Source organism: Leptonotus elevatus, chromosome 10, assembly GCF_054856555.1.
Source record: "Leptonotus elevatus isolate MCC_2025b chromosome 10, RoL_Lele_1.0, whole genome shotgun sequence".
Classification (NCBI taxonomy): Eukaryota; Metazoa; Chordata; class Actinopteri; order Syngnathiformes; family Syngnathidae; genus Leptonotus; species Leptonotus elevatus.
The window spans coordinates 9607732-9634325 of record NC_141248.1 but is presented as its reverse complement, the minus strand read 5'-3'; the positions used below and the strand labels follow the sequence as shown (position 1 = coordinate 9634325).

The 26594-nt window shown below is 37.0% G+C and overlaps 1 protein-coding gene across 10 annotated transcripts in view; it reads left to right on the top strand.

Moving 5' to 3' along the window:
• Window positions 1–26594, top strand: part of LOC147166960 (band 4.1-like protein 1) — a 74935-nt gene that overhangs the window by 36934 nt on the left and 11407 nt on the right. For 3 of the 10 annotated variants that reach the window (XM_086086309.1, XM_086086304.1, XM_086086305.1), the window contains 16 exons: window positions 755–877; window positions 1178–1345; window positions 4457–4561; window positions 7087–7129; window positions 9021–9114; window positions 9406–9624; window positions 10896–10983; window positions 11069–11221; window positions 12761–12858; window positions 13707–13882; window positions 13957–14180; window positions 14430–14465; window positions 16733–16780; window positions 19606–19755; window positions 22409–22495; window positions 22881–24200. In XM_086086309.1, coding sequence (XP_085942435.1) covers window positions 839–877; window positions 1178–1345; window positions 4457–4561; window positions 7087–7129; window positions 9021–9114; window positions 9406–9624; window positions 10896–10983; window positions 11069–11221; window positions 12761–12858; window positions 13707–13882; window positions 13957–14180; window positions 14430–14465; window positions 16733–16780; window positions 19606–19755; window positions 22409–22495; window positions 22881–24200 — 3048 coding nt within the window. In that variant the 5' untranslated portion in view covers window positions 755–838. The remainder of the gene's footprint in view (window positions 1–754; window positions 878–1177; window positions 1346–4456; window positions 4562–7086; window positions 7130–9020; window positions 9115–9405; window positions 9625–10895; window positions 10984–11068; window positions 11222–12760; window positions 12859–13706; window positions 13883–13956; window positions 14181–14429; window positions 14466–16732; window positions 16781–19605; window positions 19756–22408; window positions 22496–22880; window positions 24201–26594) is intronic. The other 7 variants (XM_086086306.1, XM_086086307.1, XM_086086308.1 and 4 more) reach the window with 7 other exon arrangements.

The window sequence follows — 26594 nt, the reverse complement described above, 5'->3', positions numbered from 1 at the left end:
AGTTAAAAATATATATTTTATTATGGTTTTAATGTTTCTGGGTGAAAAAACATTGCTAAAGTATTTTCTATGTCAATAAACGTTGTCCTAATTTTGTCCTTTGTTTAAAAAGGAAACAACACAAAAACAATTAAAGGTGGAAAATTGATTGTGAATAAGCAATTCCATGATACAGCTACCTTAATGAAAAAAATATATATATACCATACTGACTCTGCATTTACTTGGTATCGGATCAATACCAAAATTTGCAGTATCACACACCACTAATACTAGACTCTTGAGTAGTCACCGATACCGATAACAAGAACTGATACCACTAGTATTTTGAGACATAAAATCTCCCGAAAAATACAATGACAGATATTTTTAAAGAAAGACCTCTGCACCTCAATATTGTATTTTTCCTTAATGCATTTTTTTTCTTCTTCTAATGTCTAATTTCTAGTTCCTGATCATAAAATGGCCACAAGAGGGCAACTGATCACGAGTACCAATACCTTCAAATAAGGCCAGGTATCGGCCCAATACTGATACCTGGTATCAGTACTTGCCCTTCACTAATTTATGTACATAAAACTAGGATTATTATTTATTCAATTTAACAGTAGCTATTAATCAATAAAACTATTCTTCGCTATGATTGTGTTTGGTGATCATTCTTGTAAACAAAAAAACGAAGTTGTTGGTATTCATTATGCATCAATTTTGCCATTTTCATCATTTTTGACAATGTTTGTTTGTTTCCTCTCAGATTTCTGTCTTTGCTGAAGTGGTCGAGGTGTGGGCTGAGTGAGTCCTCCCAAGTCCTCCCAGGCAGCAGGGGGCAGTGGCTGACATGCAGGAGCCAATCTTAGATGGCAAGATGGCAAAACAGGTGGGATTACCATTTTGATTTATAAATGCATTCCTCTAATGACCTCTGATGTCACTATGTAATGATAAAATAATGCTTACAAGTCTTTTTGCTTTGTAGATTTTTTATATTCACATTTTAGAAAAATAAACAAGAAATCTTCATGTTTGTCAACATTGAACTTCTCATTATACGTCCATGTTTTTTTTTTTCCTGGCTTGACATTTTAATTTTTAGACAATAATGATAATACTATTAATTCAATATAGATTAGAATACTGTTGTGAGACTAATGCTTTCTGTACTTTTATGTGGCTAAAGGAGCAGAATTCTAAGCCTCTGGATGAACAGAAAGAGAACGACGACACACCGGAGAAGACATCCCCAAACAGAAACCTGAAATCACCGCAGATAGGCTCCAAGAGACATAAAACCACACAGTTTAAAGTAGCACTGCTGGATTTGTCAGATTACAAAGGAGACATTGAGGTATGCGTTACACCACAAATAATTTGGTAACACATTTAGTAATTAGTGTTAACAACATTTGTTCAAACGCTGAAATTGATTCTTTAGACTTTTTGTGGGCAAATTATTGTTGAAGATATCATTGGTTGGATGAGGAAATAAAAGAGATGAGGACATGCAGAGAGCTCATAGGACGTGAGATAGTTTTACGTTTTGCGTTAACACATACTGAAACATCACATCTTTGCAGATTGAAAGTGTTTCCACACATGCATCAGTTTTTTTTTTTTACTCCAGCAGTGTGAAATGACACATCACCTGCTGGGAAAGGAATATAAAGCCATGCACAACAGGCACTTCTATGAATACACCAAAAAACTATATCCAAAGGAATTTTAGTTTCCCTCTGTTAATGAGTTGCACTTGTAAACATTTCTAGTAGAATAACAGGTTATACTTTATGTCATGATTCTATGAAGTCACACTATTTAGATCGATGACACAGCAATGGAATTATTGTCTGAAATACAAGCAAGGTCATGGATTATGGGTTGCAAGACCTGTAGGCCTACTGATTATTAAAATGGCCGAAGCCCTTTATTTTCACAAGCCTTCTCAAGTGCATAAAAACGGTAATTTTGGCTTTTGGGTGTGTAAAACGCATCAGCAATGCGGCACATTCAGCACCATTTTCTTTAACACACTGAAAACATTTCAGCAAGACCTTTAATTGCTGGCAACACTGCAAAAAATAGTTTGCATTATTCTTATGAATGCTTTTACGTTCACTCCTTTGCACTCCTGCCTTAAGTAGTACTTTAATTAGAGGATGTTCCACATTCATGCATTATCTATCTATCTATCTATCTATCTATCTATCTATCTATCTATCTATCTATCTATCTATCTATCTATCTATCTATCTATCTATCTATCTATCTATCTATCTATCTATCTATCTATCTATCTATCTATCTATCTATCTATCTATCTATCTATCTATCTATCTATCTATCTAGCTAGCTCTCTATCTATCTATCTATCTATCTATCTATCTATCTATCTATCTATCTATCTATCTATCTATCTATCTATCTATCTATCTATCTATCTATCTATCTATCTATCTATCTATCTATCTATCTATCTATCTATCTATCTATCTCTTGCTAGCTACTGTAGCTAGCCATCTAGCTAGCCATCTAGCAATCTAGCTACGACAAAACTCCTTTTGCCTTGTCATATCTGTGCACCTGAGTCATTTCAACGCACTGACAACACACCTTTCCTTTAGCAAACAGCACACACAGTCTGTTCGAATGAGTGCCCCTGCAATTTAGCGGCTGCTAGTTGAGCTGGTTAAATGGCATGTTTGTTTAAATCAGGTACAAATATGTCTGGGTCCAGCCCTTTTGGAAGGGAGTCTTCCTGTTGCGCACCGACCGCTTGCTATACCTTTAGTTCTCCCAACCTTAATTCTTCAGCTAAACAACATGCTTGGACAATTATTGATTTCGAACATTGAAGGAAAGCCTTTAGTTGTTCCAGTAATAGTCTCTGGTCAATAAAATCATGGTTGGATAAGGTTGGTGTAGAAGAACATGAGTGTCCTGCTGAGGAAAAACTAAAATTAATATTGTTAGCCTGGCCCCATAGTTAGAGTACTTCACATTTAGATTCATGTGCAGTCTTAGTACACCCCCCTTTCTACTAGCATAGCTCTAAAATGTGCTTTTTGTGAACAAAAGTATACATAAAAAGAGCAGAATTATCAAGTGTCGCTCTACCGTTCTTTGACCTTTAAAATGCTATTGGTGTATCAACTCAAGGGCAAGCAGGGAATTGTTAAGAATCACTGCTTCACATTTACAGTACATATGTTTCTATGGCAACACCATGTTTCCCACTTACTCTTGATAGTTTTTTTTATTGCAGTGGTTAACATGAAACTCCTTACTTACACATAGTTCATCTGATTCACATGATACCAATTTCAACATATTCAAAAAATACTAATAAATAAAACCATGTGGGCTAGCATTTTTTTCTCTCATTACAAATATTCACAGGTTTTCCAAAATTAAAAATACCCCCCCCCCCCAATATATATTTTTTACCCTTCATTCTCAATGAGGCCAGTAATCTAATCCTCCAAGTGTTGTTAACCGTTCATTGACAATGGTACATTGAACATGACACGTTTACATCATTCCCATTTTCAATATGACAAAATTTCCCACTGACCAAAAATTCACAATTTTCACTTTTAAAATAGCTACAGTAAATTCCCTATTCATTCCCAATGGTGCATTTAATATTCCATATTTACGTTATTACCATTTAAAAGTTAAATAATTCAGCTCATTTAGTTTACCTTGAGAACAATTTTCAACATGCCACAATTGTGCACATACCAAAAATTCCCAGATCTTCACCCTAAAAAACAAACAAACAAAAAAACCTTACCATAAAAGAAATATTCTACATTATTCACTCCTCCCTCAACATTACTTGATTGATTCAAACCATTCAAATTTCAACATATTCAGATCATTCAAGCCATCTCAATTGCCGTTCCCATTCACAAAATTCACAAAATGTTCTAAAGCACCAAATCCAAAAATATTTACATATTCCTGTCCTGCTTCCACATTTATACACCCATTCACACTATTCCAACTTCAACATAATCAACCCATTCCAGGTCATTGTATATCATTCCATGTCCTTCTATATCATTCCACATCATTCAAAGTAATTTCCAAATAATTCCACATCATTCCACATTCGTCAGTTTTATTTCATTCAGCCTTCACACACAATTTCTCCAAAAATTGCAAATGTGTGCTTTTAAGATCAAGTAAAGTGAAGTATGGTATGTACCCTATGATTGGCTGACGACCAGCCTCGAGAGTACCCCGCCTCTCACCCAAATTCCAAATGCACTGATTGAGACACAAAATCAGATGATGGAGCTGTTTTTTTTTTAAATATTATTTTTTATTGTGTCATCATATTAGTAAACAAAACGTTACCCATTACAGAAACGTTGCTGCCCATGCTAACACATTGGACGACATCTGTTTTGTTTGTTCTGACATTTTAAACTTGCCCGTGCATTTGTCATTGCAGAAGCACTCAAAAGGACAGACGCTGATAGACATGGTGTGTGAGCACCTCAACTTGCTGGAGAAGGACTATTTTGGCTTGACCTTTGCAGACACAGACACCCAAAAGGTCAGCGGATTGCTCACCACAATACTGTAGTAGTTGATTTGAATGCATAAACATCAACAAAGCAATCAGTATTCCTCTCACTTGTTGGCTGAGTTAACGCTCTCCACTGTGCACAATTCATCACTTAGAGATGAATGGAAAATGGAAATGCTTTGTCAGAATCTATGCCGTTTCTGAAAATGTGTGCAGCTGGTGTAGAGATGAAAATGCTGCATTGAACATTGAAGATGCATATTCAATTTTGATAAACAAATATTTCTTGGAAGCAGAGTAGTCCAAGGATATCACTGTTGAGTGAATTTAGACTGATGAAACCAAGACTTACAGGTGAGGTTTTATTATTTGAAACATATAATTACATAATTGTCATTGCAGTGAGCTGAGGGGGCCTTGATGTCTATGTTGACTATAGGTTAGCGGGTTTGACAGACGTTGGCGTCCTGTAAGGCAGGTATGCGATTGCACAACAGGCCACAGAGGACAGGCCTTCCTTTTGATGGCAGAAAAGATGACAAGACTAAGTCTCGCTTATATCTGGAGTACTTCCGCCATCATTATCATCAACGTGGAGACATCTTGACAGCTCACTTGTTGTGACTTGTGGATAGTTGATGATGGTGCATGATATTTTCCATATAGACAAGAAGAGTTGTATGTGTTTAACTCATTCACTGCCAATGATGGCTATAGAGGTCAAAAATTAATTTGAACTATTTCTATTAGTTTAACATTTTTCTCACTTTTATTAACTTTTGCTGTTAATTATGATTTTAAAAAAATTATCGCCTGACGCCCCTAATTTTTAATAATCTTTTCTTAAAAAAATAAATTAAAAAAATTACTTATTTTTTGGGGGGATCAAAATTACTTAAAAAAAAGATTATTAAAAATGTTGAATTGTTCATAATTAATCCCATGACTTCACTAGTTAACTCACGATTAATCACAAATTTTATATCTGTTCTAAATGTACAATAAACAATTTTTTCTAGGTTTTCATACTCTTGTTGTCGTCTATAGCCGTCAATGGCAGTGAATGAGATCAAAGTAATCAAGAGAAAAACAAAAAATGGAACTTTTAATATGTCCAAATAATCTGTTATTATGGTCTATGGTCAGCACATATGAACACTAGGGGTGGAAATATTTGACTGTCTCACGATTCGATTCAATTCCGATTTTTGGATCTGCGATTCGATTGGGAATTGATTTTTTTATTCAAATTGATTTGATTGACAAGGATTTCTGCTTTAATTATAGATGTGCAAAGAATCATCATGATCTACTCCAGTCTGACTCGCTAACGCTAGTTAGCACTCTACTTGCGGCAATTTTATCACTCAAAAGACCAGCTATTCATACAAAATGCTTCAGGAATGTATACAGAGAAGCATGTTAACATTACTCACCGGCATATGCTCTTCCTACGCTGCAAAAAAACCCAACTTTTATTGGCATAACTTGATCGTGACTTTTTCCTTCTACTCTCTAATGTGGCGACAACTTAACTGCGTATCAGAACGCACGGAACCACACTTCCCCTAAGTGGCCAAAACATGTCCAACATGAACAGCGCTCCCAATAAAGGCACACACAAACAAGGGCAAGACCTAAAGTAATTTAAGCAAAATTGATTTTGGGACATTTTAAATTGATTCTGAATTGTACTAAATGATAATCATGATTACTATGAGAATTGATTTTTTTTGGGGGGGCACACCCCCAATGAACACCTACATAGTAGAAAATATTTTGGCTTTATTTATTCAAATGTTTTCTCTGATTCTTTCATATTAAAGGAACACTTCTGTAGTATAAACAGTAATTTTACATGACCAGATAAATAAAGATCTGGAAATATTAAATTAAACTTTTTGATGTTTATTTTTCTTGCTAGAGACAGCATCCGTATAAAGAAATCCCAAAGCACCCAATTAACTTTTAGATGCAAGTACAGTGAAGCGTTTCAAACATCAAATTTAATAATAATAGAATATTTAAGGGAAAAAAACGAGCCATCACTGCTTATACACAAAATTTCTAGTCTTTGTAGTGTACTCAACTGAATACATTTTGAAAAGGATTTGCAAATAATCGTGTTGTGTTTTTTCATTTCATTTTTCATTGAAATGAGTTTTTGCGAAAACAGATATTCCATAGAGAATATTTCACTGCTCTTTCATTTTCTGTATGCACGTGCAGTCGGGTTACTTTTGGTCAATTGGCTGATGATCTCTTCTGGTGGCCAAATAATAAATTTGTGCCACTGCAATTTAGATCAGGGCATTATCAAACAGAATAAGAGCAGCGGGCTAAAGATCGCTCAATTTGCAGTACAATGAAGAAACAGATGCTTTCATCAAATCGTAACTGCTCAGCTGTGGCGGACTTGCATTCTTTATTTCAACATATGGAGAGGCTTTCATTAGGGATACCAATGGCAATTAAAGTAAAATGTGTCACCAGTGTTCGCAATTGCCATATTTGCTGCCCGCCCTGCATGAATCCTGCCTTCTGTCTTCCAGAACTGGTTGGACCCCTCCAAGGAGATCAAGAAACAGATGCGCAGTGAGTATCTTAGCCAGGAAGTCAGAATGATACACTCTTTGCATTTAGATACAATACACAATTGATTCACAAATTGATGCAACATTAAACATCATCACCAGTCTCAAGATTTAATCTTTTGATCTAATCAAAAGATTTTAAGCACATTCAACTCAGGTTGAATTCAAAAACTAAAACAGTCAAATACATTATTTACCAGTGGTATTAACATTTTATTTGTATTTTTATTTAATGTTATTTTTATTTTATTTTTTATTTTTTATTCTATTTTATTTTATGTTGTTCTTAACATTGTATTTGTATGTTTTTAACTGTTGTTGTAAAGTGACCTTGAGTGTCCAGATAGGCGCCTATAAATAAAAGGTATTATTATTATTATTATTATTATTATTATTATTAAGCATATTCAACTTAGTTTGAATAAAAAAACAAAAACAGTCAAATTAATTATTTACCAGTGGCATTACGTTTAAATTTGGTCACCAATTATCTCTCATATTTTAATACTGTACATTAATTGGCATAAAATACAATGATAATTAATTTAGTTTCATGGTGGACAAAGATAACTACAAGATAATTACTGTACATTTGAGATGATGAAATCAAAGGAGTCAGACTTAAAAATAAAATAAAAAATATCTGGTTCAAAACCTTTTCATTTCCTTTCTATTTATGTCCAATAAGATTGCTGGCAAGAATGGCTTTTTAAAGAATTTTGAATTTTTGTTCAGTGTTGATCATTTGCTCATAAAAGTTACTCATTTGTCACATTTGTCCCCACCCTATTTGGAAAGGATGAATATGTCCTTCTCATTTATTTTCCAATGCCAGTGGGTACTAAATTAATTCTGTTACAGAGGAAATCAATATAAATTAGCATAATTCATTGCCTGGAGTTTGTTTGCCTTATTTGAGGCCACTTGTTACACCACAAAGCAGAAGAATGGACAGTGGGTTAAGTGTTGACAGATGTACACTGATCAAAAAAAGTCGTAGAAGTATTATCATTAATTAACTTCTGCACGTCACCATTCAATTACAAGCTTTATTCGGCTAACATATTTAAAGAGCGCTAAAGAGATTTTTTTTTAAAAGTATCTTACAGTTCAGTGCAAAAACAGATTTTAAAAATACTTTGAAAGAAAGTAATCTTCAATCATTGTTCGATTTTAAATTTTGCCAAGGTCCCAAAAACGTATTTATTTATTATTATTATTTATTCTTTAAAAAAAAAAGAAGTGTTTACCCTAGAGCATACAGAAGGCTTTGATGCAGCTTTTGACCTGAAGAGGTCACCTAAAGCAATGGTAGTTATTACAAAAACGGCCAGTAGGTGGCAGCAGAGTATAAGAGATCAACCAGGGCCATGTTGCAACAAGCTCTTTTCCCCAGTGTTTTCAACAGGTTTGTTAACAATGATGAAACTTAGCTATATTCTAATGCTACTTTCTGCAAAACGGAAACAGATACAAATATACTCTTTTCCTGATAAAAGAAGAGACTCTAATCTTTCTTTTTTGTTAGGTTCCATGTTTTAATAGCAATAGAACAAAATAAACAGCCTTGGGCGAAGGGGGTTGCTTCACTGAAAATAGCTGGGAATGAATGAGTTAAGGTGATTTTTGGTGAACAGGAGGCGTATTATAAATGGGTTTGTGTTATTCACGGTATTTTACCGTATATTAAAAAAATAATAATAATGTTCAACCTTGGAAAATATCTTCACTCTATATACTAAGTAGCCTTCTTTGTTTGGTCGGAGTTGAATTTCAGCTCTTGAATGGGATCTAATTTTTTCATGCAAGTGGAGATGAAGTGTCACGAGAATATACATTCTTTAGTTCTTTCAGAAATAAAAAGGACAGACATGACGGTAATGATTTTTCAGCTCTCCTTGTCTCTGCAGACAGTCCATGGCACTTTGTTTTCACTGTCAAGTTCTACCCTCCAGACCCCTCCCAGCTCACTGAGGACATTACCAGGTAGCGTGTTCAGTATGTTAATTCAAGGAGAAAGTGCATGCATGACAGGTTGCAATTTCGAATGTTTGCTAAATATGTGTGTTTCTATAGAAGTACTGTAACAATTTTCAAGGTACATTTCCCCACACGTTAAAGCAAACCAAATCCCTCATCCCTTTTTAAGGATTAGAACTGGAATGCTACTAACAGGCGAGGATTTACTGCGCTGAATGCACGTTGGAGCTTGCCTTTCCTCCGCCATGTTTGACTGCCAAAGCCTTTCCTCTCCGCCCCTTTTTTCTCGTCTGACAGATACTACCTGTGTCTGCAGCTGAGGGATGACATGCTGTCAGGTCGGCTGCCGTGCTCGTTTGTCACCCACGCCCTCCTGGGCTCCTATTCGGTCCAAGCTGAGCTCGGCGACTATGATCATGACGAGCACATGTCGGACTATGTCAGCGATTTCTGTTTCGCTCCCAATCAGACTCGTGAGCTGGAGGAGAGAGTGATGGAGCTCCATCGAAACTACAAGTACAACCCGGCAACGCTGTTGTATAAATATAATTTCAGTTTATCAAACTCTAATAATTTATATTGTATTTTTTTAATTCATGAGTGTTCTGTTTGCTATAATACATATTTCATCACATTGTCTTGTCATCTTATTTTAGAAATGTCACTAGTATGAATTTATGGCGGACCAAAACTGCCCAAATTATAAATAAATAAATGACTAAATAAATAAATGAATAAAAGTGAAAATAAAAACGGATGTAAAAAATATAATTCAAAAATGAAATACAAAAAATAAATGTAAAAAATAACTATATATATAATATATGTATTAGAGCTGTCAAACGATTACATTTTTTAATCATATTAATCACATCTTAGAATTTTGATTAATCACGATTAATCGCTTAATAACAAAATTTGAAGAGCAGAGAAGAGCTATGTGTTTATTATTTTGACATTTAATGTGGACGTCTTCAACATCTTTTGATCCACTGCACACGCTCATCCTCCTCTTTTTCTAATCAGCTAATTACGTGCATAATTTTAAATGGAAAAAAATGACCCCGATATTTTGACATGAACAAATATTCTAAATCCGCAAACATTCATTAAATGCTTTACTTTAATGCATGAAGTTATGTTTATTGCTCAAACACAACCTGTGCTACCTTAAACGTAGCCATCCGCTGTCACGCTAAAGGCTAATCTATGGTCAAAATTAATGAATCTGCATTAATTCGTGATTAATGCGATAATTTTTTGTGATTAATTAATCAATTAACGCTTTAACTTTGACAGCACTAATACATATATATATATATATATATATATATATATATATATATATATATATATATATATATATATATATATCAAAAAATAAATATAAAAATAAATGTCTAAATAAATCCAAAAATAATAAATATATCAATCAATAAATCAAAACGCTCTGCTTTCACATTTATTTATTTAATGCAGCAGACGCTCTGTCAGGTCGAAATGTTATTCAAATGAGGGGGCGGTCCTAAGCGTGTCTGGTGTTGGACTCCGTTGTTGCAAACCGCCTTGAGTGAGCGGGTCGGTGAACAAAGAAGTCTTGCAACGGCGGAGTCCAACCCAAGACATTGTGTGTAGTCATTGTGTGCTAGCATCTTCAAAACACCTTTAGTTTTAAAACTAAATGACCTTACCGAGTAGTTCTGCTCTCAATGTGCAAGATAAGGGCTTTATAAATGAAGACTGTGAACATACCTATTGATGTTGGTTACAGATTTTTCTACCCACAGGGGTATGACTCCAGCGGAGGCTGAAATTAACTTTTTGGAGAATGCAAAGAAATTGTCCATGTATGGGGTGGACCTGCACCAAGCCAAGGTTGGCTGCATGAATTTTTAAAAACATACTTTTTCAGACACTCTTTACTCATTGCTGTTTGTTTGCTGACTCATTTCCCCTGCAGGATTCTGAAGGGATCGAAATCATGTTGGGTGTCTGCGCCAATGGCCTGCTGGTTTACCGCGACAGGCTGAGGATCAACCGCTTTGCTTGGCCAAAGATCCTGAAGATCTCCTATAAGAGGAGCAACTTTTATATTAAGATAAGACCCGGAGAGGTATGCATCCTTGCGAAAAATAACACGGTCAACACACATATTTGGTGCCAAGTTTAAACGGTTTTATAGTATTTTGATGTCATTGAATCCCAAAAATGACATTGTTTTTTTCCAAATTGGCTCTAGCTTTTGAGGTGCTAGATTATTGTTTTGAAAAAGTTGTGACATTCTCTTTCAGATTTGATGAGGCTAAATCTGTCAATATAGTATTCTTTCATTTTTTATGCAATATCATGAAAGGTGGAAATCATTGTCACAGAGAGCCTTCTATATGCAAATCATGTTTTATGTGAAAATGAAAAAAAAAATCATAAAATTAGGCAAGATTAGCAGTAGATAAAAAGACAAACAGGGGACATGAAAGCACAAACCCTCATTTTAGTAATGATCCAAACCTTTCGTAAACCATGAAAGCATGTTAATTATCAATCAATTAATTGTAGAAAATATCAATATCTCAAAAACTGGAGCCAATTCAAAGAAACAGATTTTATTTTTGAACTCAGTAGCCCAATATTACCCAAAAACCATAAAAATATATTTGGCACTCGGGTGGAAAAAACAATGTTGGCCAGTGTAAACTACTGCATGTTACATAATAAAAAATACATGTACGGTATTTGCTTCAGATGAACATTTGGGAAAGTGTCAACGTAACATACAGGTACATATTTTGCGTGCAAGCTCTTTACAGATAACGACGAGGAGATCTTAAATACCACATAAGTAATCTATTGGCTTGGGAGTTTTAGTATCTGGTCCCTTTTGCTACTACAAACATTTGGAAAAGGCAAATCCTTTTTTCCCCCCCTCCTACTTCAATTTTTCTATTCTCAACAGATGCCAAAACAACATGACCAGGTTGCAGTGTAATTATAGTACAATGCATCTATTGCAGGCTTCCCCAATCCTGGTCCTCGAGGGCCAGAGTCCTGCAGGTTTTAAATGTTTCAACACACCTGATTCTGAATCTCAGGATTGTTATCTGGCTTCTGTGGTGCTTTCTGATGAGCTAATGATATGAATCTATTAGTATTACTACTAGATAGGTAGATAGATGGATCAATCACAGTCAATGGATCAAAACATATGCAGATACACACAATTTATTGTTAATTCCCAATACAGTAATATTTAAATCACTCTTCTACCTGGTTTACATTCTGGCCTTGCAAGACCGTGTTAAGGTTTATCCTCATCCTGAAAATCACCGTGTTAGGTTGTATGCACCAGGCACAGTTAAGTGACAGCCACACAGTGAGCCTGTGATTGGGCCAAATAAAGAGTCCCTTCAAGAGAGCTGCTGCAGCTGCAGCCATGAAAACCTCTCTCCCCATTCCTAAACGTGATATATATATATTTGCAGATGTAACAAAATGATTAGATGCAGTGGCAGCAGTTGATTGAACCCCAAAGCAAAGATTGTTACTGATTTCACTATCAATGAAAATGAGAGCGCTAACAAAATATATATAACTAAAGAACCTCCTCATTTGCCCAATTGCCACTCATGTCATACTTTTTGTCCGCTCCTTCCAGTATGAGCAGTTTGAAAGCACTATTGGTTTCAAGCTACCTAACCACAGAGCTGCCAAAAGGTTGTGGAAAGTCTGCATTGAGCATCACACCTTCTTCCGGTAAGAATCGATATGCTTTTAACCTGACTGGTCCTGATTGAAAAATGAGATGAGCTATACAGTACATATAAAGATGGAAAGCCTGACTGAAAGGTGTAACATTATAAATCGCTGCTCAACAAAGTCACAGAGGACATTAAATGAATATGCTGTAGGAAAATATTAATGGCCTGGCCTAGGAACTAGAGGTGGGATTCTTTGATAATTTCACGATTCGATTCAGATTTTTGGGTGTGCAATTCGATTCAGAATCGATTTTCGATTAAGTACGATTTTTTACTTGATTGACAATGATTTTTTTCTTCAATCTATAGATGTGCAAGGAATTGTAATGATCTACTCCAGTCTGACTCGCTAATGCTAATTACTCACGGCCCTTATATCACTCAAAAGAACGACTCCACGCTGCAAAAAAACGACTTTTATTTGAATAACTTGATCGTGACTTTTTCCTTCTACTCTCTAATGTGGCTACAACTTAACAGTGTATCAGACCGCGTGGAACCACACTGCCCCTAAGTGACCAAATCGGGTACGACATGAACAGCGCTCCCAATAAAGGCACACACAAACAAAAGGAAGACAGTATCAAATAATTTAAATAAAATCGATTGGGGATATTTAAAATCGATTCTGAATCGTACTAAATGAGAATCGCGATTCTTATGAGAATCTAGGAACTGAAACAACCCTGGAGGATAAGAGGTTCAGATAATGGATGGATGGATGCTGTATTCTTTGAAATATGGGGGGAAACAACTTGCTCCCAGCTCCAGCATCCATTTTGTCAGGCTGCTTTTTGAACTTGATGTGCTAAAAATATCTGAATGAAGATTCTGCTTTCCTAGGTTGGTTTCTCCAGAGCCTCCTCCCAAGGGCTTCTTGGTGATGGGCTCAAAGTTTCGATACAGTGGAAGAACGCAGGCTCAAACCAGACAGGCCAGCGCTCTCATAGACCGACCCGCTCCTCATTTTGAACGCTCCACTAGCAAGAGGCACTTGCTCTCCAGAAGTTTAGACGGAGGTAAGATGCTCATCCAATGTACGGCAAGGTTTGCTATCTTGCTGAGCTAATACAACTCTCGTTATCACCACCAGAGTTTTCCCGGCCGGTGTCAGCCATGTGTGAGAATCACGATGGCCTCTTCCATCACAGCATTAGCGAACAGCGTCGTCTCCACAGCCCCTCCGTGGATGAGCAGGAAACTGAGCTGGAGCCCAGTTTGGAACAAGACGAGGAGGATCTGGACCAGGAGGAGGGCCAGGACATGGACAGAGACCAGGATGGAAATGTCTCCCCAAGCAAGAAGAAAGAAATTGTGGTGGGCCAGAATTCCTTTAGTCAATTATCATCACATTAACAGGCACCACATGAGGTTTAGTCAAAAAAAAACACAACGTAATGCTGGCTTTGCTGGATCTAACGCTATCCTTTCCTTTGACTTCTTTCTTGACTGCAGTGCTCATATGTCCCACTTGACAGTGTTCTCATTATAGTGAACAATTCAAACTCATGGCAAGTTTTCTGTTTCTATAATGACCTTTCCTATTTTCCACTTGCTGACCAAAAGGAGGAGGTCGATTCACCAGTTGACAGTAAACAGGAGGTACACGACCTGCTCATTTCATCTCTGTCTGCCTGATTGTAACCCATCAAACTATCTTGTTAGCACCCGATGTCGTGTTCAGCTTAAAGTAGAACTCACCGCCGAACCAGACTCTTGCTCTGCCCCTCACTAATATTTGAAAATGGCGCTCAAAGGGGGCGTTGCCTAGAGGACCGTTGGGTTGTGAATGGGAAGAGGTTTGGGTGTGGTCTGGCTGTGATTGACAGCAGCAGTGAAATCGACGATCTTAAGTTCTATACTACGACAAGCTATGCTAAATAAACTGAACAAATGCTATGCTAATAAATCAGTCATCTGAAAATCGAGCTAAAGATGTTTGCAAAACACAGCTATTCCAACACCCTAAGGAGGCATTTCAATTTAACGAGGCGTGTACTATGTCAGTTTCACTGAAGTGATGTTGGTAGTCCGTGCTTGTCCAATGAGAGGACAAACTGGCAAATTGTGTTTATCCCGGTGTTTAAACTGAAGATGGCACCAAATTCAAGCTTTCAACAACATGCACTAAAATGTCAAAATAAGGACCAGGACATGTAGACAGCATTAGTAGACGTTTATACAGTTTATCAGCAAAAAAAAAAAAAAAAAAAGTTGATTTGTTGTTAAGTACACCTTTAACCCCTTGTAATCTAGCAATTAGCTATTAGCATGTTTCCACAAGCCACGACCATGCAAATATGTCAGTAACTCAATTGCTCCCAAAAACGTATAAATACGTTCAATTTAAAATGTTTTAAGTGTCCCAAAGACATATTTATGTTTTTTTATGTATTTTTTTATGCTAGACCATACAGAAGGCTTTAATACAGCCTGTCAACTGCAAAGATCGGTTGAATAAATTTTAGTTATTACACAAATGGCCAGCAGGTGGCAGCAGAGCATAGTAAATAAACCAGGACCATGTTGAAAAAAACCTCTATTACTCAAAATTCTAAATAGATTTGTGAATAATGATGGAACTTAGCTATATTCTAATGGTAATTGCTGCAAAATGGAAACAGATAGAAAGATACTTTTTTTTCCTGATGAAAGAAGATACTTTAATCTTTCTTTTTGTAGGTTTCATGTTTTTATAGCAATAGAACACAATATTCTGTGGGCCTTGCAAAATCAGTCAAAATCCAGTAAAACAGCCGGGAGTGAAAATGTGCTTCAGTGAAAATGGCTGGGAGTGAATGAGTTAAGAAGAAAAAAACTGTAATAGACCGACTGAAATGACTCATGAGATTAAAGGATCCTACTAATCTGTTTTGGACTCACAAAATATTATAAGATCAAAAATGTCAAAATCTTTATCTTGGTTCACACATTGATTGAATGCCCCCTAATTTAGAGGTCCGGGGGTAGCCGCCCCATTGTCTCCCCGCCCTCTACACGCCCCTGCTTGTCCTCGTTCGGGTTGTTGGTGGCGAGTGGCGAGGCACACCCTGGACTTTTTACCTGCCAATCGCAGGGCACATATAGACATTTACTGTAACATCCACACCAATGGACAATTTCAAGTCTTGAACTTTTTGGACTCTGGGAGGAATCATGAGGAAAACAACAACAAACATATGCAAAGGTAGAAAGGAGCCTGAGCCGAGATTTGAATCCAAAATCGAAGCCGCCCTGTTGACCTTCTTGTATTGATACATCATACTCATTTGAACATTTGATTAATTTATTTTGCATAGATTTACTAGAGATAGACCAATATCTTTATTACAAGGCCGATACCGATTATTATTAGTCAAGGAGGCCGATTTTCATTTAAAGGGAATATATTGGCATCCAAATTAGTAAAAATACAATCTCCTATTCTGGACTATTTTTTTAAGCATATGCTTATTGAACAAATTTTAAAATTTTTGTTTAGTTTCTAAATCTTAGACAATAATACAACAAAAAAATGTTGAAGGAACGCTCCCAGGGTCATCATCAGCATAGTTCCCTGAAGTTAACAGTTTTATAATGATCTATTATCGGCCATCAGATTTTTACAAAAAAGCAGATGGCGATATTTGGTAAAATGTTGAATATCGGCACCGATAATCGGCCCAGTCGTTAATTGGTCTATCCCTAATATTTACATGGCACCTGGGTTGCTTTTGGCATGAAAGTGTGGCTTAATTTTGCTTTCCTTTCTGTCTGTCTGTGTCTGTCTGTCTATTTGGTGTTCATCCCACATTCCCTGGTCCTGCACTCTTTCCTTCGATCCACTATCACCGCTATCCCTTGTACATTGTCCTTCTCCAAATGAGCAGTGTCAGTCGGATGAGGAGGCCACCCCCCAGCACAAACAGGATGTACAGGTTCATTTCGTCAACTTTTCCCTTTTGCTTTCCATGTGTCTGTGCTGCACTGCTTCTGCATCATGTGGTCTTAAGCACGCCGTCCAGTTTTACAAGCACCCACCATCTGTCACGAGCTCAATGATGAGTGATATAGTATCTCCCTCACTAACATCATCACCTTTTGTGTTCGACATTATTCTCGTGATCAGCAGCTGGCCAGATCATTTTCAAGTTGTATTTTGACCAAAGGCTTCAAATTAGCCCCTCAGTATGAGGTGAGCTAGACTTATGATTATAATAATAGATTTGATTTGTAATGCACTTTACATTTATAAATACATCTCAATAATAAAACAACAATAAAAACAATAGTAAATTAAAAACAGTCAATTAAAATCAGAGTAAAAAAAAAGAAGAAAAAGTTAAGACTAAAAATCAAAACTCAGAATAGAAATCAACCAGAAATCAACCAAGAAATCAAAGTTTTGAGTCCTTTCTTAAAAGCTTCATTAAAAAACAAAAAAACAAAAACAAATACGTGATTTCAACTAGGATGGTAAAAAAAATGCTGTAATAATTTGGTCTTTGTGTATTTTAATCAATAATGTCAAATCACTTTTATCAAGAGACCTGGGAATAGTTAACCTGGGTTCGATCGAAGCTCAGGGGTTTGTTGAGTCTCAGGGTTTGGTGGAGGTCAAAACAGTAGACACACACCCGACTCATATGATTTGTGAAAATACGCCCCGCTTGGCCATCATTGGCTGCAGGTAATCATGCTACATTTCTTGGCCAATCAGTGCAGCAGGGAATTTGGTGCGCTCAGTAGTCGACTTGTGGCTGTCGTGATGGTACGTCGTATGATTCCTTTATTATTTTAATCTCTTCATATTAACTATGTCGAGCAAAAAAAGAAAGTGGTCGGACAGATCTGTGTAATATGAATTCACATGTATAACGGAACGTGTGGTGCTCCACAGGGTTCAATTCTGGGGCCCCTGCTGTTTTCGTTGTACCTTCTCCTCCTGGGTTAAGAAAACAGTCAAAAGTGCTCTTTAAATATAGTGTCGAGTTGAATGATGGGAGTCAGTGTTCTAACTGCATGATTTGCAATGCCAAATTGAGCACCTCTAGTCCAGCACAACTAGCTACCTAACAAAATGAAAGGAACACTTCCTTAGAGGGAATACAAGAAAACAACACTGGAGCCAGATTCCATGAAAAGGCTACTCTCCCTGTTCATTTTGTTCACCAGTAAACCTTATACCCATATCTTGAATTTGGAAAAAAAATAAAAAATCATGTTTTATTTTTTCAATATAGGAAATTACTTACAACAAGGTTAAGAACCACTGTACATTTTGGTACCTTGTACAATATATTCTGTAACTATATACAGTATTACTCGGACACTCGTTGAAAAAATAAATACAAATAAGCGATGAGCTTGGACAATATGTGCTGTTATTCATTGGAAGTAGTGGTGCAACGGATCATCATTGATCCATGGTCGGTTCGGATCAGGCCCCATGGTTCGGACTGGTTGGTTGGGGGGGGAACAACAACAGTGCACATTCACAGTGGACAACATTCAGACATGTCAAGAAGCTGAAACATACTCAACGTAACACGCCGCCCAAGGCTAACTTCAAAATAAACTTTACCAAATGCAAATAGCATTAGTAGACTTTTACTTTGAAGTGATGGCTAGCTTGACTTCCCTTTTAGACGTTTCGGCTTTCTTTATCGCAGTGCTAATCCAAACTCATATTCAATTGCTCATTTATAACGCTAAGAAACTGGTAATTAATTACGCCGTCATTTTATGATACGGCAGAAGTGTCTGACTTAAGTTGCTAGCAGCTAGCTGTTAGTATTACCCACGAGTGCCTGGCTGATACTGTAGCTGTAAATGAATTTGACAGCTGGTACCTGGCTTGAATTCTTTTTCAATATTCTAGACCAAGGCTACTTTGTAATTCACTCTTCATGTTTATATGAAGGGAATGTGCCTTAAATTGCACTTTGAGATATTTTCATTATTATTATAAAAAAAAGAAGATAAATAGAACTTCTTTATTTATTTTATAAAACACTTTTGCCCATTAAAAATACAACAACATTCAACTCAAAATGTCAAACATAGCCATTAATACTTTATTTTGACCGTGTATAAAATAAGAATGTTACTGCCTCTGCACTTAATTTGTGTTACAGTGTTCCCTCGCTATAACGCGGTTCACTTTTCGAGACCTCGCTGTTTTGCAGATTTTTTGGGTGCAATTTTGCATGCATTTTTTTTTACATTAACGTACCTATTTTATAAAAAATTCTGAAGGTTTGAACAAATGTAAATGCCTCGATGAAACATTTATTGCGGGTATTTTTTGGAACCTAACCCCAGCAGAAAATGAGAGAACACTGCATATATTGAACTTAAAATTGTGTTCCTATAAATCCTAAAGGGCTATATTAGTAATTTTGAATTATTATTATTTTGTATTTAATGCAAAAAAGTGTTTTACAAAATAAATGAAGACAAAGTATTAATTATCTTTTTTTTTGCTGATCCAAAAAACGATCCGATCCGTGACTCAAATCCGTGATCCGATCCGAACTGAGACTTTTGCGATCCGTTTCACCACTAAATATTAGAAGCAGTAGTAATCTTAAAAATAATGTATTCTGCATTATCCTTTGTCTGACATTCTGCATAATTCTCACGAGAAGAGTCTCTCTTGATTTTGCCTGTATATAAACTCGTGTGATGAATTGATGACAAGTGATGACAACTTTCTAATGTATGCTTGACTCCCTTTCTCCTTTCACACATGGCCCTCCAGTTTCTGGATAAGACACATGATGTCTTGCTGAAGCACCAGGCCAGCATCAATGAGCTCAAGCGAGCCTTAAGGGAACCCAACAGCAAGCTGATGAGCCGTGAGAAGCGTCTGTCGTCGTCATCGCCACCCAGCACACCAGACAAAAAAGCTGTGAGTTGGAGCTTTAACATTTCTAACATCAAGTCGATAACTACACTATATGTTGCAATTTAAGTGAACTTTGGTCCGTTCCGAAGTGTATTCATATTCCAGTCACCACAGGAAGCCTATATTTTTGTCCCATGAGAAGCCGTCTTTCAACTTTTTTCTCTTTCATTGCTTTTAAATAATTAAAACTTGCATTCGCTGGTTTGCCTTAGCAAACATTTTCTGTGGCGAGATATGTTGGTATATGGACTTTTCCAAACTTTTCACATAAGAGGTGATCTCCTTTGTCTATAATTCTTTTTTTATGGAAACACGCATATATTTGCAGTTTCATTGTAAATTTAACTTTTTTAAGTATTCCATCTGTGCTGAGCTCATTCGATCCTGACACTAACTCAAATGTACTGTCGCATATGAATATGACTGCCAAGTGGCCTTGAGTGAGATACTGAACTCCTAACTCTTATGATTCATGTTGATGCAGAAGCAAGTTTGACTGTGTTGTATATAAGGCTGTCACTAGTGAACATTTAGAATCCATTATTGATTATTTTATATATTAAAGTTTTTTCAATTACTGTTTATTCACCAATGATTTGAGTTAATTTGGTGTTGTTTAAAGATTTAAACGAAGCCAAACACAGTAAACAACTATTCAGTTGACAGTGACATTGTACTCATCGATGTCTTGGGAATTGTGAGCTATTGCATGTGAAGGGTTACTAGTTTGATGTACACTTTGGAGACGACATCAGGTTCAAGTACATATATACATTATCAATTGCATGTTATTCATTCTGCAAATAACACTCGTTTTTAGATAAAACTATCATTTTTTTCTAGGGATGCTCAATACCACTTTTTTTTAGATCGATAACAGAACTGACCACATGAGTAGTCACCGATACCGATTCAGAAAAAAATCAATGACAGATCATTTTAAAGGGAATACCTCTTTACTCTAAATGTTTTTAAAGTTTGTTTGTATGTTTTAGTACATTTTGTAAGCTACTTCTCTGCTTTGCTTCTGAATTGTTAACTGCTGTGTTTGTTGATGGTTATAGATGTTGTCTCTCCTTGTGTAAAGCACTTTGAGTTGCTTTGTGTATGAAATGTGCTATAGAAATAAACTTGCCTTGCCTAATGAAAGACCTAATTATGCACTTTTGCTTAAAATTGCATGACATTAATGGCAATTTTCTACTCTTTTAATTTCTAATTCCTGATTCAAAGTAAAAGCAGAAGTTTTCTAATAATTGTTTTTCAGTTGGATCCACTGTGTGGATTATTGACTTGAAAAGTTGCATTGTAATGTTGTCCATTTGCAAGTACCACAGACAGAGCAGTATTGTTTAGAGGACTTTCTGCATTTGATTATTTTTGTAGATGTTGGATATACTTTAAAGAGCAATGTTTTGGGGGGCTGATAAACTGTCTACATGTCCTGGTCATATTTTGACATTCTAGTCTGTGTGGCGCCATCTTCAGGTTAAACACTAGGATAAATATAATTTGGCTGTTTGTCCTTTCATAGGACGACGAGCAGAGACTACCGACATCACTTCCATTAAACTGGCGTAGTTTCTCTGCTACCCACCGTCTCGTACACGCCTCCTTACACGCCTCCTTACACGCTTCCTTACACACCTCCTTACACGCCTCCTTAGCGAGTTGGTTTGGAATTGTAGCGTTTGCGCACATCTTTATATTGATTTTCAGGTTAGTGATTTATTAGCATAGCATTTGGTTAGTTTATTTAGCACAGCCTGTCGTAGTACAGAAATTATTTAGATCGTAGTTTTCACTGCTACTGTCAATCATAGCCAGATCACGCCCCAAACTCCTTCCCATTCGCAAGCGCAACGATCCTCCAGGCAGATATTTGTGAGGGGTGGAGCAAGAGTCTTGTTGATGAAAAAAATAACAACAACAGCACTATCACTAGTTGTATTTATCTTGACTATTTCCTCACAAGTTGCGGATTGCTTCTTTGTCATGCATAGAAAAGCATCAGCTTTTATTGTGATTAGTTGACATCAGAGCCTATTATATATTTAAAATAAAAATGTTGCCATTACTGGTTGTCATGGGAACTATCGGGGATTTGCAATTACTTTGTGCCCCACCACTTTGATGCCATAAATAATATTTTCCCTGTCAGTAGTCATGGGACCTTGTAATCGTTATCACTTTCTCCCCCTGACGAAGAAGCCCTTGCTGGTTGGGCTCCAGAAAAATTGTAGCTTGCGGACAGACAATTTATCAAGCTTGTGGAACATCAAAGATTTTTGGGAGCAGAAAATGTCATCCATTTTGTGTCTTGTTATTTTTCTTCAGAGAGACAGGTAATGCTCCCTGTGACCGAGTCGAGCTGATAAAAGCTTGGGGGTCAAAAAGATTTAATGGAACTCTTGTGTCTGAGGTCGTGGCATTGAGTAGTTGGTCATTTGCATTGCAAATGATTTTGGTTTGTTGTTTTGGAAGTTGTCAAAGAAAGAATCACACATCAAAGTTGTTTTTGATTTCACGATAATAATTAGCACTTGATGTTCTCATAATGTTTTTCATTCACGAGCCAGGTTTCTTGTGTCTTTTCACTCAGTCAGAGAACTAATGGCTATTCTTTCTTCCTTTCATCCTTCCTCGTGCCGGCCAGTTGGGGGGCCGAGCTGTAGGAAAAGACCCCATTAACAGCCAGTCTGTTGAGGGGTTCATCCAGAAGAATCTCACGACTTCACCCGAGGTTGAATGTTTCTAAATTTTTCTTCATGTGATGATGTGATACGGCTAGTGATGGGAAAATGAAGCTTCATGAAGCACTTGCAATATATATATTTTTTTACTCCTCTAGATGGTGTGCTTGGTTTAAATATAAAACCTAGTGCAATGTGAATTGATTAAATTTCCACTTCATCTTTAAACCAAGAAGTGTTTCATGAAGCTTCATTTGTCTATTATTAGTGATACCCTTCATATCATTTGCAGTTTGGTGAAATGACCTCCATCATATGAGTAAAATCAATCATCTTATCAATCCGGAAACATTTTGAGCAAAACTTCCATCACTCATTGTATTATTTGTAGTTATACTTGGCTTGTCTAACTTTGTTTAATCTATACCAACGTAGGGCTCTGAGGATTGGGTATTGATTGAACACCCAGAAAATTATTATGAAGACCATGACTGGAAAATGAAAGAAAATAACAAGTCTCCCACATCTGACTGCTCTTGGGACAAAAACAAACAGGAAAAAGAGATAAACGTTGCCAAGATGATGCATATTGACGTAAGAGAGTCTGACAGAAAAGAAATGAAAACTCATATTGATGACTTTCCATCCACAAAATCATCCAGAGAGGCAGCTGCATGCTATGAGCAGCGGCCCACTAACAAAGGTCGTTTTCAGATTCAATTATCAGCAAATGTAGACTTGTGTCAAGATACATCACTTCAGATGAAGGAACACGCAACTTCAGTGCAGAGAAAAAAGAGGCGACCCCAGAGCTTAAACCTGGGAATGCCTCCAGAGCTCGTCTACGGGAAAGGAGGAAGTGATTCTTCAGAAGAAGAAAACGAGGGCTTAGACTTAGACAACAATACGGAAAAAAAATCTGAAACTGGAAATAATTGTCAAGCAGCGTTGGTGGCGTTGGCAAAAGGTGATAAAGAAACAGAAAATAATCAGACTTTCAGGGCTTATGAAGACAGCACATCGGAGGACAAAGTGGCAGAAGAATTCAAGGATTCTTACCCCGAAGATTCAGAAACAGTTGGGCCGTCAGAAATAAATGGACCTGGGAAGATAGACCATGAAACTTCTATAGCAAGCGTAAAAGAGGAGTGTGCTATCAAAATAAGAGGAAAGGGTTTTATCGACAATAAAGAACTAGCAGAGGTCAAACTGCGACAGGTCAGGACGCATGAGAGGAAGATAAGTAGTTCCGGAGGAGAGGATCTTGAAAGTCTAATGGGAGACAAACGCCAGAGGACGTCACTCCACCGACTGTCAGGCGGCCATCAGTCCGAAATCACCAGGATTGTTCCTCTAAAGCCAGAGCGATCAAAGAGCATAGCATGTAAGGATGACAGGGATAAGGCAGGGCAGGATGAGCAAACACGCGTTTTAAGAAGAGATTACCGCTGGTCGGTCGGCTCTCCAGAGGGATCCTCAGATCTCACTTGGACTGACGTCTCTAGCCTCCATCCGGCGTTTGAAGCACATTTGGAGAAAGTCACCAAACAAGAGCATCCCGATGACGGTTATCATCCCTGCCGAGGGTCTTCTGAAAGTCAGATGTGTGCATCAAAGAACACGCCTCTTCCTAAAATGATTCCTCCGGCCCCACCCGTCAAAAGCAAGAAGGCCCGGGAATCGGGACTGATACTGCGCAACAGCAGGAATGCCGTCAGAGATACGAGCCAGGAAGCAGTCAAGAAGAGACACTCGGTAACCCTGCTTGCCATCTGCTTTTCAGTCAGTGGAAGTAAAACATCGCATGAGCTTCTTTAGATTTGCACGACATTTTTTCCTTTCATTTTCAGTTCACTCGACTGTCATCCATCTTGACTCAATGTGAAGAATAGTCGAGCTGACGCTTCCTTCATCTTGATGGCACATTCAATACTAGTGCTGCATTTCCCACTTATAAGTATCATGCTATAATCATTCACTGCACCCTGCCTGGCAAAACTGTTGTGCTCACCTGTGAATTATGGAGAATGTAGTCGGAAATCATTAGAAGGGTGTTTTTCGGTCCTCAACTCAGCGAAACTAACAACTACAGTGGAACCTCACAACAAGTGCCTTTTCTGCTTCTAGCAGGCTGTTGTTGCATCTCAAAAAAAGACAACAAACGGAATAGCTTGTCATACTTGTGTAGTTGATTCCGTTGATGCTCATAAAGCCAAAGTCTTGCCAGATAGGCTGAGATCTGACATGACCTTTTGCATGATGACGATTCAACCAAGGATTTTTTATGAATTTTTAAACGTTAATCCGTCAAATTTCAGTGTGTTCATAATAAATAAATAAATAAATAAATAAACCCATTTCCGCCAGTGGAAAAAAAAAGAAGTCCGCCAGTAGATATATGTTTCTATTTTTTTGGGAAGACCTTTTCTATGGAAGCGTGGAACTGCCAATGTGAAATAAAAACATTTTTGACTCACAAATACGTTCAAACGTACTTGCAAATGCTCAAACCTAGGCTAAATGCTAAAAACTTAGCATTTTTTCCCATAATGCCACAATTTTTTTTTAGCATTTGTTCACATTATTTCTATACGTTTGAAAATTACGTAACTGTAGCTTTGGTGCTCCACGTAAGACCTTTTATTTTATTTTATTTTATTTTTTACTTTTTTCCTAAACAACCAGTTTGTGCCAGGGGGAAATGGGCTTCTCACATCAAATAAAATAAATAAATAAAAACACTTTTTCTCACCACTGGTGGAAAGGGCTTCTGACAGCTTAAAAAAAAAAAATCTCCCTTCCCACTGGTGGAAATAGGCTTCACACAGTAAAGAATAAATAAACACATGAGTAAATCAATAAATAACACAAACATCTATTATATATTTTTTTTTACTGGCAGGAATGTGCCTCCATTGTTCAAGCGTACAGCTGTTCATCGTTAGAGGTTCCACTGAAGCAGAAAATTAAAGCTCATGTTTTATTGCTCTGATAATTTTTTCTAATTTGCACTGCATTGCTAAGTTGGCACGCAACATTATTATTTTGCATGTTGCATGATATTTGTGTATGGTCCCACAAATTAAAAAAATAAATGTATCTCAAGAGGTGAAACAAAGATGCCATTTACCAAGAACAATCTTCCTAAATTACATCTGAAAGCAGTATTTTGCTTCATTGAACATCTACATTAAAAGAGATCAACAGAATTACAAAAAACAAAAAATGTTTGATTCTCCAGAAAAGTATTCATCTGTTATTCACTGTAACCTTACCGGGATAAAAAAGATGATAGCATACAGATTCCTCTGTTGCTGAAAGCCCAGCAGGCAGTGAGCCGTCAGACACGCACACACAGCGCCATTCCCATTTGGCGCTTTCATTCCACTGGCGGTATCATTAGGAGCGTGAACACATTTGGCATTGTAATGAAAAGATAGCGAAGTGAATAGACCTGACACCTTTCATCATTTCCCACCTTTTTCATCTGAGTCCAACTTTGATCATATATAGAATTAAGCGTGTGTTGCATTGGCTCCCTCTGTGTGCAAACAACCTCATGGGCAAACATGAACCAAGTTAGGGTCAGGAAAATAAAAAGTAGTTTGCTTGTTATGTTGACCTAATCACTCAGTCATTTTGCTGTTTAACAGATTTTTTTTCACCCTTGTGAGGACTAAGCAGTTAAGAAAATGGATGGATGGATTTTGGAATCCTTTTCTCGTGCTGTGCTCTTTACGTATTTTGCTTGCCTTCCTTGTCCATCCTTTTTTTATTTCCAACAAGTACATGAGGATGAATTTTTTTGTAGTTTGAGTAAGACGATGCATCTCCTTATTGTTGTGGAAAGACAATTAGCATTTTTCGCAAGAAACATGAAGTTGACGCGCATCATTTGCCTTTGTGGGTCTCATAAAATGATGTGGTGTGTCCGATCTGGTTTGACACCTTGATGCAAGGGCCACTTTGAAATTTTCCTGGCTATTAAACACAATCAGTCAAGCGATTGTATTACAGCTACTGTCGTGTTTTTTTTTTTAACACCTGTCACAGGTGATTGGCAAACAGTTTGTGATTTTTCATGATTTTTGGGGTGGCCCACAGCACTGTATCCTAGTGGCTGAGGCCACTAGAAAATGGAAAGTGGAA